At 39.2% G+C, this 17566-nt stretch overlaps 1 protein-coding gene across 1 annotated transcript in view; it reads left to right on the top strand.

The window, feature by feature from the left end:
- LOC132861503 (deleted in malignant brain tumors 1 protein-like) overlaps positions 1 to 16423 on the top strand; it is an 81267-nt gene extending 64844 nt beyond the window's left edge. Inside the window, exons 9-17 of the mRNA XM_060893062.1 lie at positions 6735 to 7046; positions 7131 to 7409; positions 7553 to 7876; positions 8042 to 8356; positions 11340 to 11651; positions 11760 to 12038; positions 13438 to 13761; positions 13845 to 13973; positions 16120 to 16423. Coding sequence (XP_060749045.1) covers positions 6735 to 7046; positions 7131 to 7409; positions 7553 to 7876; positions 8042 to 8356; positions 11340 to 11651; positions 11760 to 12038; positions 13438 to 13761; positions 13845 to 13973; positions 16120 to 16214 — 2369 coding nt within the window. The 3' untranslated portion in view covers positions 16215 to 16423. The remainder of the gene's footprint in view (positions 1 to 6734; positions 7047 to 7130; positions 7410 to 7552; positions 7877 to 8041; positions 8357 to 11339; positions 11652 to 11759; positions 12039 to 13437; positions 13762 to 13844; positions 13974 to 16119) is intronic.
- Positions 16424 to 17566: the final 1143 nt, after the last annotated feature.

Here is a 17566-nt window from a genome sequence, read left to right as displayed (position 1 = left end):
CACAGACACTTTAAGACAATTAAAGGAGGATTTCAGGGACAGTATGTGAGTACAATCAGACTCCTTTTGAGGCTGATAGATTGCTGTTGTATTTTCACAAACAGGAATAGATAAAAAAGGAAACTCCACCTCTCCAGCTTCATAAAACAACCATGTTCCTGATCTTTGCTGTGAGACGACGGCAGCAGTGAACATGATGATTAACACCAAACTGAATGACGCACTAAGGACAAGGATGTTAAGACTTCATCTCACTTTAATGCTTGGTAAATTTAACATGTTTCTCAATAATTGCTGTTTTGGCTTAGATCTACACTGTATATAAGTAGGTACTGCACAGAACTTTGCAGAAAACTTCACCAGGATTTTGTATTTTTCAAAAATTTCTTTTATTCTAATTATATTTTTTAAAATCTGTATTTCAGTATTGATATGATATCACAATAATTAAAGACTGACCTAATTTCATCTTATTTTGTGATGCCAAGCTTTTGTACTTTTGGAATTAATTAGGAAATGTAGAATTTTTCTCACTAGTTTTAATTTAAGTGATTATTCATGTGAAGTATTCCACCAATATTTAATTAATCTGCTCAAATGTGGCTTTTTTTTTCAATAAAATAAAAAGCGTAAAACTGTCCCTGTACAATAACAATAACTAATTTACAATACTTACATAAGTATATATATACTTACAATGATGATTGTCCCTGTGTGTGTGTATATATATATAAACACATACACAAGTTATACTGGTACAACAAAAGAAAAACATTAAGCATTTTATATTAAATGTAATATAAGGGTAATTATCTTATTAGCCACAAGGTCGATTTTAAAAATAACTATAGTGTATGAGCATGGATTTATTTGCTGAATGTCTAAAAAAGCTCTGTTTAACATCCTGCAGCATTCATTGAGGACCCTAATATTTGTCAGTCCTTCCTGAAGCTTATCATATCAGTACTTTTTTGTTTGTATTTTTTGGAAACTACACATTCTATTGTGCGAGTTATGGTCCAAGCACCTCTCTGCAATTGGTTGACAGCCAACATTTTTTTGGAAATTCTGATCACAAGTCCAGATGCTTCCTTATACTTTTATTTCAGCTGGTTTATTTTCAGATATGCAGCAAAGGCATTTTGGTCAGTAACAATATATAGTGTAGCATTTCATTATGTACAATTTTTTGTCTAATAAAGAGAACATATGTAAATATTTAATAGCTATTATTGTCATTGCTGGTTCCACTGCAGTGGACATGATGTATGAGGTAATAATTGGAAGGGTTTAGAAGATGTCTTTCAGTAGCAGTCCATTCATACCAGTTTTTGGTTCAAAAAACATAAAATGTGTTGAACTGCTCCACTTTTCATATGTACTGTTTATACGGTGGTCTTTGAATGCTCAAACAGTAATCTTAACCCTCAATTGCTCAGTTGTATGTATGAGATAAATGTAAGTCACTTTGAGCATTTGCCAAATATTTTGAATGTAATTGTAAATGTGTTTACCGCCTAGACTTAAACACTGATATTGTGCACTCGATTCTAGTTCAAGTACTTTTGTCAGAATTAAGTCGAAGGTTCAGCGTTATTAAGCTGCCCCTGAAACAACAAAAGATTCATGGTATGCATGGTTCGCACAATGGACCCTGACTCCAGCAACCCAAGTTTGAATCTTGCTGGAGGCTACAGAATTAAACTGGTGTCTGGAAAAACTCCCTGAGATGATATGAGGAAGAAACCTTGAGAGGAACCAGGCTCAGAAGGGAACCCATCCTCACTTGGGTGACACTGGACACGAAATAACGTCCTTTCTACAGCAGTTTATAATAGTGCAACCGAGAGCTTCTGAGTAACTCATGGGTCGTTGTTAAACTCTGAGCTTACAATGGACCCAACACTAATTCCTTCCTGTCAAAGTCTTCAAATGATTGCTGATAAAGACCAGACCATACAGCTGACTGACCAACATTGGTTCAAAGAAAGCATGACAGTCTCCGGGCGGCTCCATCCACAACAATCCCATGAGTCACTGACTGACCATCAGTGTTGTAATGTAACAGAGTACAAATACTTCGTTACTGTACTTAAGTAGAAATTTCACGTATCTGTACTTTACTTCGCTATTTAAATTTATGTCAACTTTCACTTTTACTCCACTACATTTCCAAGATAAAATGTAGCCTTTTACTCCGCTATATTTGCACTAAGCATCTTCGTTACTCGTTACTACAAAATAAAATCAGAAGAAATGTGTGCGACTGCAATAAGGGAGGTTTGGCGAATCACTGCTCCTAGATTGCATTACGCAGCTCCGCACGCTCTATTTCAGCGTAAGGTTGCCAAAGGAGGAGGAAGCACAACTGAAACCACCATGGAAGCACCTACTGGAGGACCTCCCGTTATCGAGGATGACCACCCTGACGATAGTGGTGAACTCGGTGAACAGGGTGAAGAAGATAACGTTATACACTGAAGTTCATACAAAAGTGAAATTTCTATTTCTGTTTTTTTCTTTGATGTCAGCTCTAAAAATATGCTGTTTGTTCTTTGAACTTAAGAGAATTTTGCCTGAAAAAGACTTTGATTTTGATTTGATGAGTGAGATTAAGAAGATATGGGAACCCTGAATATGCTTTATGCTTTACTATAAGAAAGCCACAATAAAGTTCACAATCAAAGTTCTAACCGTAAAAAAAAGCTTTTTACTTTTACTTCAAATACTTAAGTACAGTAAATATCAGATCCTTTAAGACTTTTACTTGAGTACTATTCTAAAAGGTAACTTTCACTTCTACCAAAGTCTTTTTCTAGTACGATACTCAAGTATTGCTTTCTATTACTTTATACAACACTGCTGACCATGAAGATCAATCCCCGGCAGGGTGACCAAATTCTTATGCATCAATAAACTGTGAAAAAAATTCTGGAACATCAACAGCTATAACATTTTGTAATCTATCAAGTTTATTCATATGATAAGTGGTTTAAAATGCTGTAGGGAAGAAACACAAACAATGAGACACAATCCTGATAAGGTGTCAGTAGTAGGACATTTACCACTTTAACCAGCGCTGTCTTGGTGCTATCATGAGGCCTAATCCTCCGTTCCGTTAGAGTTCTAGAACGTTTTTCTGCCGTAGGTACAGTATGAACATGATAGTAGTGCTGTTCTACAACCATTTTCTATGATCTAGTTTATTTATGTATTTATTTTTTAGTTAAAGCACTAGAATTACTGAGTGTAAGTGAGATCGTTTCAGTTGTGATAGATCTAAAGGCACAATATAATGCATTCAAATATAGATGTTTATTTTAATTAAGTTTTGATTTATTCAACTAAAGACAAACAGCAGCTTTGGGTTTATGCATCACTGGTTTAACGTAATGCCTCCTCTTTGTTTTCTCTCCATAGCCAGCGTTCTTATAGCATCAATGCTAACTGGTAAGTGCATTTTTCTTTTGAAGAAATTGGATTTTTAACTCAACTACTGTTAAAAAAATACAACTTAAAAGGTATTTGCATACACTATAATGCAAACTATATTACATTATATACTATAACAATATTCATGATTAGATAAAAGATCTGATAATTTTGTTGGCTTTGTAGAAGCCAACATTGTTTTCCTATTTAAGCTTATTATTATTCTTCTTACCCAACATTTTATTGAACACTATTCTAGGGCTTTCGAGCCACATGCACCAAATTTGGATATGCTGTAGACGCTGGTCTGAAGTTTTATCCTACTACTTTTCTAAGCGATCCGTGTACCAGTACTTCCGGTACTGGGTCTCAAACTGGCTTTTTTTCCCCATAGACTCCCATTATAAACTTTGGAGGTTTATAACTCTGCAAGCTTTCGAACTATCTACACTAAACTTGGCCAGCTCCTTTAGGGTGATACTCTGAACAAAGCTTTAAATCGGTGTACCTACTGGCCTTTTGGTTGTCCCGCAGCCCCAAAATATGCAAAATCAAAAAACGTTTTACAACATTGACATGTGACATATCAAAACACTCAGAACAATGAGGAGAATTTCATCACGGGTATTCTGATGATGTCACGTGAAAATAAAAAATTAGCACAACATGGACATGTGACATATCAAAACACTCAGCACAATGTGGGGAACTCCCTCAAGAGTATTCGGGTGACGTCACATGCTTGTCTCCACTTGCCTGCAAATGTTTTGGCACCCTAGCTTTCTGTCCACTTGCCTCCAAACGTAACACCAGCCTTTGCGAATACTTGCTTTGTCAAATCCAACATCAAGTTTGTTGCGATGAACTTTACAAATCTAGTTTTCTTTATGATTTTTTTGGTAATATTTCAAGTGTAATCCAAGCCATTTTTTGCAAGGAGATTAATTATCATAAAATTAACATGTATGTTATTTGTTTTGTTTGTCCTAGATGGCGCTAGCATACGACTCGCTGGTGCCAGTAACTCCTGCTCTGGTAGAGTGGAGATCCTGCATAATGGCCAGTGGGGAACAGTGTGTGATGATTACTGGGAAATTATGGATGCAGAGGTGGTGTGTAGACAGATTGGATGTGGTAAAGCCATCAGCGCAACTTTCAGTGCAAACTTTGGTGAGGGAAGTGGCCGAATATGGCTGGACGATGTTCAGTGTTCTGGAAATGAAAGTGTTATCACACAGTGCTCTCATAGTGGATTTGGAAAACAGAACTGTGGCCATAGTGAAGATGCTGGTGTTATTTGCTCAGGTACACAAAAACTCTTTCATATTATCACCGTGTCTGAATAATGCTCTTGCACTGACATTATTTAAATTTTTTTAAACAAATACAAAGGCAAAGTGTTTTTAAATCTTTTTAATAGTCAGTACGATATGCTTTTGCATAAGACACACGAAATGTTTTCCTTGATATAAAAAAATTCATTGAACGCTAATAACCATTAGTAAGATAAAACACTATTTAAAAGAATAAAATTGAGCTAAAAATAAAATGTGGTATGAATGGAATGATTAATATAAATATAGAATGTTATATTAGAATGGTAATAATCTAACCACACGGGTTGTAAGCCAGTGATTTCTGTGCTGGTGCCAAGCCCAGAGCCTATTGAACTCATGAGCATCTGGTGTAAAATATGCCAGATTTAAAAAGGCAGAAGTGGAGGTCTGAGAATAGGGACTGTTAATTTTGGTACAATGACAGGGAAAAATAGAGAGCTGGCAGACATGGTGGAGAGAAGGAAGGTAAATATACCATGTGTGCATGTATACAACTCGTTTATTTATTAAGATTTATTTGTTTCTGGTAAAGAAATACAAAAATTCATGTTACTGGATGAAAAATGAAAACACTAGAAACCTTAAAAAAGTATTAATGCAGTAGCAAACAATACTTTTAACAGTTAGAGGTATAACAATCTAAACCATATATACTGCAATTATTAAATTAAATTATTTTCTGAAGAAAAGGCAATATTTTAAAGTGAATCTTAAATTAGAACTCTTGAAACACACTGCAAAATGTATTAAACAGTAAACCTTGCACTCGTCAAAAAAAAAGTATGAACATTGCAACATTGCAATTCGCCCCGACTTCGCTGCTTACATTCCAGGGCCTCGGGCGACACTCACCTCAGCGGCAGGTCGGGGGGCGGGCAGGGACGGGGCATCCGTCAAGGTCATCTGCTTTGACGGATCATCCTTTTTCCACTTAACTTGCGCAAACTCCATGTGTTCTTTTGCATGATGCTTCTGAAGATGCTTGATTAAATTTGTCGTAATGTAATTCGAAATACTACATCCACCTCTTGAAACTTTGGCTTTACAGACATTACAATTTGCCGTGCTACTGTCTGCTGAATCAAGCGTAAAATACTTTCAAATGAGCGACATGTTTAACGCACTGAGGTAAACGGAAAGGGTACCTGCTAAACTTGCCTGTCTGTCGCAGGCGGTTGTGCAACATATTTCCTATAAAATTTATTATATTTATTTTCATTAATGCAATTTAATATGTACAGTAAGAGTATTTTTCTTATAAGTTCAAGCAATAGTCTATGATGTTTGCTGTTCATTAATCAACCACCGCGGGTATTGGATTTGGATCGGTCACGCACCACCGATACCCGATCCACTCAAAATGCATGGATTGGCGTTGATACCAATCCAAAATATCTAATCGGAGCATCCCTAGACTTGACCACAGTTGTAATCTGTCTTTTGGTGGGGCAGGTGAGGTGCTGCTTTAGCACTGCATTTGAGGTTGGCAATGTTGCACTCCTCAGCAACAATGAGCACAGCATTATGATGCTGCAACACTCCATCGCCCTTTGAATTCCCCAATTCCATTGTTCTAGCAAGTAACCAAGAAAAACATTGGGAGGATTTATTATGCTGACATTTGTAATTGTAACAACTGAAATATACAGTGCAGAGTAATAATAACTGATGCCATAATGACTTTAGTAGAGTGATTCCACAAGCAAAACTCTGATTATCACCAATAACCACAGGTCACCATGTATTTGTATATAGAAATGTGCAAAACCTGCATAACTTTTACTCACTAATGAGTTATAAACAGTTGTGTTTTAATTTAAGAGCCTCATATTGTTTCTCGTATTATTGACTTTACAGCTCATAAGCAAATCTGACATACAAACTATTGGTATTAAAACCCTTCTGCATTGCAAAATAATTCAGGCCAAATCATTAGTAAAACCCTTCTTTTTTATATTAACTCAGGCCGAGAGATCAGGCTGGTGAATGGTCCGAGTAAATGTTGTGGTCGAGTGGAGATCCAGCACAGAGCCCAGTGGGGAACAGTGTGTGATGATAACTGGGACTTAAAGGATGCAGAGGTGGTGTGTAGACAGCTTGGATGTGGTAAAGCCATCAGCGCTCCTCAAAAGTCCCACTTTGGTCAGGGAAGTGAACCAACCTGGCTGGGTAATGTTCAGTGTAAAGGAACTGAGAGCTACATAGATCACTGTTCACACAGTGGATTTGGAGTAAAGAACTGTGGACATGATGAACATGCTGGAGTCGTTTGCTCAAGTAAATTATTGTTTTTTTTGAACACAAACAAATCTATTTGTGAAAATGTTTACAAAATTATTAAATATATTTCTTTGTTATAAGACATGCAGAGTCCAACACTGACTCGGATCTCCCCAAACTCTGTGGTCTCACCTGAAGAAGTCCTGCAGTTCACATGTTCCACACCCAGTCCATCATGCATCTCTGTAGACTTCAGTTTGTATAAAACTGGGACATTGATACAGAACCAAACTGCAGAGAATACAACAACATTTACTCTTACTGTAGATGCCTCACATCAGGGTCAGTACACTTGTGACTACTCATACAAGGAAAGCAACTCTACATCATACAGGAGCAACTTTGTTACCATCACTGTGGGTGTGTGACATTTTCTGGACACTTGGTTATCTGGACCATACAGTATTTGCAGCTTAAATTGCAATCTATTTTTGTAAATTTCTTAATTTTCAATAACACTTTATATTTGAAATTCCTGACAAATCATGTCTGTTGTTTTACAGTGAACTTGCAGCAGCCCAATGTCTCCTTCAGTGCTGCTGATGGATGGTACCACTACGGACCTGAAGGACCAGAAATGATCAGGAGCTATGGCTTCTCCATCATCTGCTCCACTGAACCTCAGTATACAGGAGGTTCCTTCCACTTGGGCTTCAGTGAATCCAACATCACCAGAACTCAGTCAGCTGTTAACCACTCGGCTGTCTTCCTTTTTCCTGAAGCAGAATTTGATCATCAGGGAAACTACAGCTGTACTTATGAAGTTAAAGTGTCTTCACGTACCTTTACCTCCACTACCACAGAACCCCTTATAGTCACTGTTAAAGGTAAATTAAACTAGGTCTTTTGTGCATGTTTTTCATTATGTGAAAATCCTTAAATCGTTTTTTGAGAAAGGATTAGAAACAAGAGAAATGTGATGTCAAATGCTATAATATTGCTATACAGTCAAGATTCATTATGATAAATTAACATTCTGATGTTTGTTTTAGATGGCGCTAACATACGACTCACTGGTGGCAATGACTCCTGCTCTGGTAGAGTGGAGATCCTGTATAATGACGAGTGGGGAACAGTGTCTGATGACGACTGGAACCTGAATGATGCAGAGGTGGTGTGTAGACAGATTGGATGTGGTAAAGCTGTCACTGCTCATCAGGATGTCCACTTTGCTCAGGAAAGTGTCCCAGTATGGCTGGATGATGTTCAATGTTCTGGAAGGGAAAGCACCATCACACAGTGCACTCACAGAGGATTTGGATCACACAACTGCAGTCATGGTGAAGATGCTGGTGTCACTTGCTCAGGTACAGAAAGCTGTGCTGTTTTAAGTGGTGTAACATTAAATATTAAAACAGCTCTCAAACGTGACTTTGGAAACAGAAACAAAAGGCACGCGTGTCTGAGTGGCCAAGTGTGATTGCTAGACTGATGGTTCAGTGGTTGTGTAAGGCTCACTGTAGGAAGTGAAGGCAAGTCTAGTCTAGACATGTCTCACTACAAAATAATTTTTTATTGAATCAAATAAATTTCATTATTATGTAATATGTGGCATGCAATTATCAAGCTTAAATGTTTTGTACTGACTGCAATTATTTTGTGGGGAAAAATGGGTAAATCTTGTAGGATACCTAACACATATTTGACTGTTCTGCTGAGTATTGCATTTAGTTAGGATATTTTACATTTACATTTACAGAAACACGCCCTTATCCAGAGCGACGTACATAAGTGCTTAAATCTCTAACATTGAACACATTAATGCTGGCTCACTAGGTTACTTACGTAAGATACCATGTGTTTCATTTGTTCAGAGTTACAATGAAAAAGTGTCAAAGGTTTTTTTTTTTTTTTTTTTTTAATGCAAAAGAAAAGGAAAGAAGTGCTAGTTGAGGTGTTTCCTGAATAGTTGGTCTTCAACCACCGCTTGAAAATAGCCAGTGACTCAGCTGTCCGGACTTCTAGGGGAAGTTCGTTCCACCACCTTGTTGCCAGAACAGAGAAGAGTCTTGTAGTATACTTGCTTCTTACCCTGAGAGATGGTGGAACCAGTCGAGCAGTGCTGTAGATCGGAGGGTGTGGGGTGCAGTGCGAGGAGTGATGAGGGCTTTGAGGTAAGAGGTAGCTGGTCCATTTTTGGCTTTGTAGGCCAGCATCAGTGTTTTGAATCTGATGCGTGCAGCTACCGGAAGCCAGTGGAGGGATCGCAGCAGCGGGGTGGTATGCGAGAACTTTGGCAGGTTGAAAACAAGCCGTGCAGCTGCATTTTGGATCATTTGCAGAGGACGGATTGCGTTCATAGGTAGACCTGCCAGCAGTGCGTTGCAGTAATCCAGTCTAGAAATGACAAGAGACTGAACAAGTACCTGAGCAGCCTGTGAGGACAAAAATGGCCGAATCCTTCTAATGTTGTAGAGAAGAAACCGACATGAGCGAGTCACATTAGCAACATGACAGGAAAAGGACAGTTGATTGTCCATGGTAACCCTAGGGTTGTGAGCTGTGGCTGAAGGGGAGATCAGATCGTTGTGCAAGGATATAGCAAGGTCATGGGGATGAATCACCTGGGATGAACAGCAGTTCAGTTTTGCTAGGATTGAGCTTTAACTGATGAGCAGTCATCCATGATGAAATTTCTGCCAGACATGCTGAGATCCAATCAGAAGCTGTGGTATCTGAGGGTGGGAAAGAGAATATAAGTTGTTTATCATCAGCATAGCAGTGGTAAGAGAACTCATGTGAGGAAATAACTTCACCAAGAGAGTGAGTATACAGGGAGAAAAGATGAGGACCAAGTACTGAGCCCTGTGGGACACCAGTGGAGAGTCTGCGTGGAGCAGATGTCACTCCCCTCCATGTTACCTGATATGAGAGTCCTTCCAGGTAGGAAGCAAACCATTCCCAAGCTGATCCGCAAATCTCAAGCCACCTGAGGGTGGATAAGAGAGTCTTGTGGTTGACCGTATCAAACGCTGCTGAAAGGTCAAGAAGGATAAGGACAGATGACAGTTTGGCTGGTCTAGCAGCATATAGTTTCTCAGAAACATCCAAAAGGGCTGTCTCTGTGGAATGAGCTGCTTTAAAGCCAGACTGGTTGGGATCTTGGAGGCTGTTCTGTGAGAGATAGACAGACAGTTGATTATAGACAATGCATTCAAGAATTTTTGAAAGAAACGAGAGGAGTGATACCGGTCTGTAGTTACTGATGTCTGATGGATCCAGAGCAGGTTTCTTTAGGATGGGAATAACCCTTGCTCTCTTGAAAGTAGTTGGTACCTGACCAGATGCTATGGATCTATTGATGATAGTGGTAATGAAGGGCAGAAGGTCTTGCGAGATGGTCTGGAGCATAGTGGAAGGGAGTGGATCCAATGGGCAGATGGTAGGATTGCAGGACTGGATGAGTTGTAAAATCTCTTCTGCTGCTACAGTTGAGAAATGTGACAACAAAAGTGTAGGGGAATCCATACTCTGAGATATAAGTGCAGTCGGGGCTGAAGCGAAGGTCCGGCAGATTTCTTCAATATTCTCCTGGTAGAAAGAAGCAAAGTCTTCTGCAGTCAGGGAGGATGAAGGAGGAGGAGCCAGGGGGTTGCACAGAGAAGAGATGATGTTGTGGAATTTCCAGGATTCATGTGAGGAAGCTTCAAGCTTTTCCTTGTAGACGGAAGTCTTGGCAGAAGTCACATCTGAGGAGAATTTGGCAAGGAGTGTTCAGTAAGAATCAAGATCTGCATCAAGTTGTGATTTCTTCCACTTTCTCTCTGATGATCTTAGCTCTCTTCGATTGTTGCACAGCACATCTGAAAGCCAAGGAGCAGAACAAGAAGTTTTCTTGGGTTTAGTGGACAGAGGACAGAGAAAGTCCATAGTTGAAGAAAGAGACTCAGGATCAGGAAGAGAAGAAAGAGTGCCAGAAGCTACAGAAGAAGGGGAGACAGAGTGAAGGTTGTAAGAGTGAGGAGGTGAGAGGTAGTTTTAGGTAGGGTAGCTAGAGTGATGGTGAAGGATACCAGGTGATGATCAGAGATGTGTAGTGCGATAGCAGTCACGTCTGTAGCTGGGGAAGGACGGGTGAAAACCAGGTCCAGGACATTGCCACCTTTCTGTGTCGGAATTTTAAATTTTCACATTTCACATTTTCACATTTTCACATTTTAAATGCATTATTTGTTAGACTGTCCTAAATTTGTTTGAATAATATTATTTCTTTATATATTTTAAACCAACTGGTACAATAAAAAATAAGTAAGTAATAAAACCCTTCTGTCTTTTCACATATTAACTCAGGCCGAGAGATCAGGCTGGTGAATGGTCCGAGTAAATGTTGTGGTCGAGTGGAGATCCAGCACAGAGCCCAGTGGGGAACAGTGTGTGATGATAACTGGGACTTACAGGATGCAGAGGTGGTGTGTAGACAGCTTGGATGTGGTAAAGCCGTCAGCACTCCTCGAAAGTCCCACTTTGGTCAGGGAAGTGAACCAACCTGGCTGAGTAATGTTCAGTGTAATGGAACTGAGAGCTACATAGATCACTGTTCACACAGTAGATTTGGAGTAAAGAACTGTGGACATCATGCAGATGCAGGTGTCATTTGCTCAAGTAAGTTATTGTTGTTTATTTGTATGTATGTATGTATGTATTTATATATATTTTGTACCCTGTTTATAATTAATACATTTACAATATTATGAAACATATTTCTTTAAGACATGCAGAGTCCAACACTGACTCGGATCTCCCCAAACTCTGTGGTCTCACCTGAAGAAGTCCTGAAGTTCACATGTTCCACACCTAGTCCATCATGCATCTCTGTAGACTTCAGTTTGTATAAAACTGGGACATTGATAAAGAAACAAACTGCAGAGACTACAACAACATTTACTCTGACTGTAGATGCCTCACATCGGGGTCAGTACACCTGTGACTACTCATACAAGGAAAGTGACTCCACATCATCCAGGAGCAACTCCATTACCATCACTGTGGGTGAGTGCAGAGAGTGACTTCTACTGACCAGTGTTAAGTGACTAATTAATAATTAATGCTGTTTAAATTATTATTTATTACACATAATAAAATATTTAAATAAGGTTAAAAAGACTATAGGATACATACTCTTAATCACTGCTGGCTGTTAGAAGGGCTCAAATATTCTACTAGCTACCAATAGCTTGCATTCTCTATTAGTGGGAGAAATAAAACACTCTGTGTCATGCTGTTATAAGAAAATAATCAAGCATAGGGTGGTATGATACGTCACTGTTACCACCAAGCTACGGTTACCACTCCTATTAATTATGTCAAATTAATATCATTTGCTGTAATAACATATTGGCAAGTGTTAATATTGGCACATCCATGAAATATGAACACTGGCACTGGAGACTCCTTTCATAAACATAGAGTAAACATTCCCTTACAGAAAACCTGAGCACATGATAATAAATTAAATAAATGTAAATAATTACAGGGGGGCACGGTGGCTTAGTGGTTAGCATGTTCGCCTCACACCTCCAGGGTTGGGGGTTCGATTCCTGCCTCCGCCTTGTGTGTGTGGAGTTTGCATGTTCTCCCCGTGCCTCGGGGGTTTCCTCCGGGTACTCCGGTTTCCTCCCCCGGTCCAAAGACATGCATGGTAGGTTGATTGGCATCTCTGGAAAATTGTCCGTAGTGTGTGATTGCGTGAGTGAATGAGAGTGTGTGTGTGCCCTGTGATGGGTTGGCACTCCGTCTAGGGTGTATCCTGCCTTGATGCCCGATGACGCCTGAGATAGGCACAGGCTCCCCGTGACCCGAGGTAGTTCGGATAAGCGGTAGAAAATGAATGAGTGAGTGAGTGAGTAAATAATTACATCTTAATAAAACATTATTAAATATTCTTTCTCCCTACCAAAGTATTCCTCAAATGAGCTGTAGCTTGACCGCTATAACAAACAATTCCTCTTTCTAGTGTATACAAGAGGCACATATGCTGTAAACATATTAGCATATTTTGGTTGCTAATATAGGGCTCTCAAGTTTTGAAGACAGGCAAGCGTGACATCTCCAACCCCACCTCACCCCCCCTTTATTGGTTGTTGCGTTAAATCTTTCCCAGATAGTGCTATTTTCTGATTGGCTATTGTGTAGCCTCTTTTTTTGATTAGCTGATAAGTGTCAGGCTCGACTAAGAACTGAGACGCGCTTGATTCCTGCCTGGTTCCATAGAGACAGCGGTGCGGACTGATACAATTTTGGGCGCTGCGGCTTATTAAATATATGATAAATAATCAAAAGGTTTTTTTGCATGAGAAATACGATGTGTGGCGGGAGAACGTGACAAAAGACCCAAAAAATTACAATTTCTGATTTTAAATGATTTCTTGCTAGTTTTTCTTTTTTATAGTGAACTTGCAGCAGCTCAATATCTCCTTCATTGCTGCTTATGGATGGTCCCACTATGGGCCTGGAGGATCAGAAGTGATAAAAGGCTATGGATTCTCCATCATCTGCTCCACAGAAGCTCAGTATCCCGGAGGGTTCTTCCACTTGGGCTTCAGTGGATCCAACATCTCCAGAACTCAGTCAGCTGTTAACCACTCGGCTGTCTTCATTTTTCCTGAAGCAGATTTTGATCATCAGGGAAACTACAGCTGTACTTATGAAGTTAAAGTGTCTTCACGTACCTTTACCTCCAATACCACTGAAAACCTGCTCATCTCTATCAAAGGTATTATTTGAAACACTTTAATGTTTATGTTCTTGTTATTGTTCCTCAGTTTTGTGTGTGAAGTTTTATCTTTTCTCTCTCAGTATCTATATCTCCGTTCATTGGTTTCGGAGTGACAGCACTATTGCTTCTCCTTTTGCTGCCTGTCATCATTTGGGTTGTGAAGAAAAGGAAAAGACCAAAATATCAGATGGATAAAAAGAATATGCAGTGTGAGTATAAGTTATTTAACTGTATATTCATAAAATTCCCCTTTAGCTAAACATTGACAGCGTCCTTGTCTAAACTATTAATCTGCCCTTCTGTTATTGATGGAATCTGGAAAGCTCCAAGGTGGTGCATGTCGGTAACTTTATTCCTCTTGACAACCAAGGATCTGGATTTTGCTGGTTGTAACTGCATACAAGCTCATGTAATGAGCATATTGAGGCCCCACTTCAGATGACTTGATCAGCATGTTCATAGCAGGACAAAAAGGGGTTATTCCAGGTGCAATCAAATATAATCCCTTTTTCCATCCAAGAGCTAGCTGTATTTTGTGGTTCCAGAGGTAATTCAAAGACTGAAGCCGCTGTAATAATCAGGAATTGAGGTTCCTGATTAGGTCTGGAATGTAATTTTTCTACAATCTTTCTACCAGCTTGCTTTGGATTCGCATTGACATGAATACGGTACGGTACAGATAAACCTCCTTTCTTGTGGGGAATCAATTCGACCCATGTATCTAGCCAGCATTAGGAAATTTTGGCACCGAGCAACACTGTACACATTTGAGAAGAAGGGACTTGCATCTCTTTGCTGTTTTTCTATACCATTCCATCTGCACTTACGTTGTGCACTGTGTCAGGCTCAATCCTGCTTTCTGAAGTCAGGAGAGGACAATGCTGAGTCATTTGTCATACTATCTGTTGCACACACCCCCTCTTCCCTCTACTCCATTGCTGTGTTCCCTTCACTGGTTTCTGTAGCTGACTGGATCTAATTTAAAACACTAGAAACAGAAAAGAATGGACCGGTGCTTCAAATCCGCCCCAGCACAGCTTTACAAGGCCAACCAGCCCTCAGCATTCAAGGGAGACTTCCACATCTGGGTTACTGGAACTTTAAACAAAAGCTAAAGCACTTGACTTAACAATTAGGACATTTTTCTCTGATGTCTCTTACCGACAAAGCCTTGACGAACACACAACTGTTGCTCTCGCAGTGTTTTTAACCCCAACAACATTCTTTCTAAGCTCTAGAATCTCAAACCATCCCAACAACCATGCACAGTAAATCATTAGCGATCATATATTTCACTATACTGCACTTTATTTGAACAGTATATAGGTGAACAGGTGCACCTATTAAAGTGGACAGAGATTGTGTATGATCATCATGTTAAGTTCTAGACATTTGGAAAAGCCTACAAATGGAAAGGTGTACAGTTCAGAATGAGGTATTGCTGATATGGAGAACGGTGTTTTGTCCATATCTGGGTACCAAGTGTTATCTTACATGGTCTCTGCTGGCTGATTTCTAAATGGAGTCTGATGTTCTGTTGGTGCAGTAGAATGTCTGGACCGCTAGCTCGGTGAAAACTACAAATCAGCCATGTTTCAGAGACAATCACGCCGCAGCAGTCATAGAGACTCTTTTGAGAGATCATCCTAAGATTTGGTTTGTATACTTTATTAATAACTGTCTGGGTATTTGCTAGAAAAATGCTAGCTATTGAGAGCTTATGAGGAAATCCTTATTGTGATGAATTCTAGCCAACGTACAGTACAGCTGCACGTATTGGTGCATTTATATATCAAGTGTGACTTACATCTATGTTATTTATACATCTGAGCAGCTGAGTTTTAAGGGCCTGGCTGTGGCATCTGGGGGTCCTTGTAATATGAACTCAAAACCTTATCAATATTCTTAACCACACCAACCAGATAAACAAAGTTATTTTATATACGTCTGCTCAATGAGGATCGATAAGAAGTTATCTGTAAGAGATGTTTAACGGTAATGTTAACAGTTAACTCTTCATTGTCAAGACTTTGTATGAGTCAAAAGTTCACACTTTATCATTTCTCATTCTCATGACAGGTTGTGGTTTTTTTTTTTGGAGGAATAAATAAGCTGGTGAGGAAATAACTTTATATAGAAGCTTCTACAGCGTGTGTGATAAAATAAATTGATCAAATGTATGATGTCATTCTTTAATTAATGCAAGGAATATTAATTAGCAAACATCTGGGGCTTAAAATGTATAATCTAATTATATTCATGTATCAACATGACAGTTTTATTTCTTGTTATTTTTATATGCATTGATAAAGAAATGACTTTTTTTGTGTGTATTTTCACACAATCGTTTTACAGATGCTGAGAACACAAGCAAAGAGTTCAAGTCCGGTATCAAACCTTATCAGGAATTTGCAGAAGCCGTTTTCCACCAGAAGGAAAGTAAACTTTGAGGGTGAAGCAGTTTATGCAAAATGTTTTATCTTAGATGAACTTCTTCCATCCACAAATAATTAGATTAAATAAGATTAAATGTAATATTTTTCAATAATCTAAATAATGATCTGTAGAATAGGAGCAGAGTTTAAAATGGTTACGTCTAATAAATACATGTATAAGTTTGTTTATTTCTTGTATGTACAATAAAATACTGTAGGTGCTACTTACATGTAAACTTGTTTGCTTATATGACTTTTTGTGCAATAATAAAACTGTTCCTAAAATGACACAAGACACTAACGTCTCATAAAATAAGTCAATAAGTCTGTTCCTGATGTGTGTTGTATCTGATTGTGGATTGTGCTGTGGGAGTAAAGGACATATATGTTTCACAAATACAAATAAAAACTGGCCCTATATTCTATAACAGATATTTTTGGTCATTTAACTTGCACAGTACATGAGGAGGGGTCATGGTGGCTTAGTGGCTAGCACATTCGCCTCACACCACCAGGGTTTCCGCCTCGTGTGTTTCCGCCTCACACCACCACTCCGCCTCGTGTGTGTGGAGTTTGCATGTTCTCCCCGTGCCTCGGGGGTTTCCTCCGGGTACTCCGGTTTCCTCCCCCGGTCCAAAGACATGCATGGTAGGTTGATTGGCATCTCTGGAAAATTGTCCGTAGTGTGTGAGTGCGTGAGTGAATGAGAGTGTGTGTGTGTGCCCTGCGATGGGTTGGCACTCCATCCAGGGTGTATCCTGCCTTGATGCCCGATGACACCTGAGATAGGTACAGGCTCCCTGTGACCCGAGGTAGTTCGGATAAGCGGTAGAAAATGAATGAATGAATGAATGAGTACATCAGGAGACGAGGAGCATTTGACAGAATTGTACTGATGAACATAAAAAGGTCCTTTGAACATCTCCGTACACAGGTGAGGGAACGAGCGCTTACTGCTGCTAGAACAGACGGGTTAACAGGAACCAATGTTTTGAGGAAATTCAACATAATTCATTAATTTAAAAATAAAATGATCAGAATTAAAGAGTTTGCTGTTCTACATCAGAATATCAGTAACTTGGGGGAAAAGGAAAAAAAAAAATTTCCATTAAGATTTCTGTTGAAGATTGATCCAGTCATTGGGTTCATTGTTAAGTCTGTAATATTCTCCAAAACCTTTGTATAAGAATAATTTCATCCATATAGTTCTTAAGAGTACAAAACAGTCCCATTTTTTCAATCCTCAGTAAAGGCGGGGTGCACGATGTTTGAAAAATGCTTCAGAAAACTGACAAACAAAACAAACGTGTAGCCAATGAGCAGAAAGGGGCGTGTCTTGTCAATACGCGGCGGAGAGAGTGTTTGTC

The sequence above is a fragment of the Tachysurus vachellii genome, chromosome 18, assembly GCF_030014155.1.
Source record: "Tachysurus vachellii isolate PV-2020 chromosome 18, HZAU_Pvac_v1, whole genome shotgun sequence".
NCBI lineage: Eukaryota > Metazoa > Chordata > Actinopteri > Siluriformes > Bagridae > Tachysurus > Tachysurus vachellii.
This window is presented reverse-complemented; position numbering and strand designations above follow the sequence as displayed.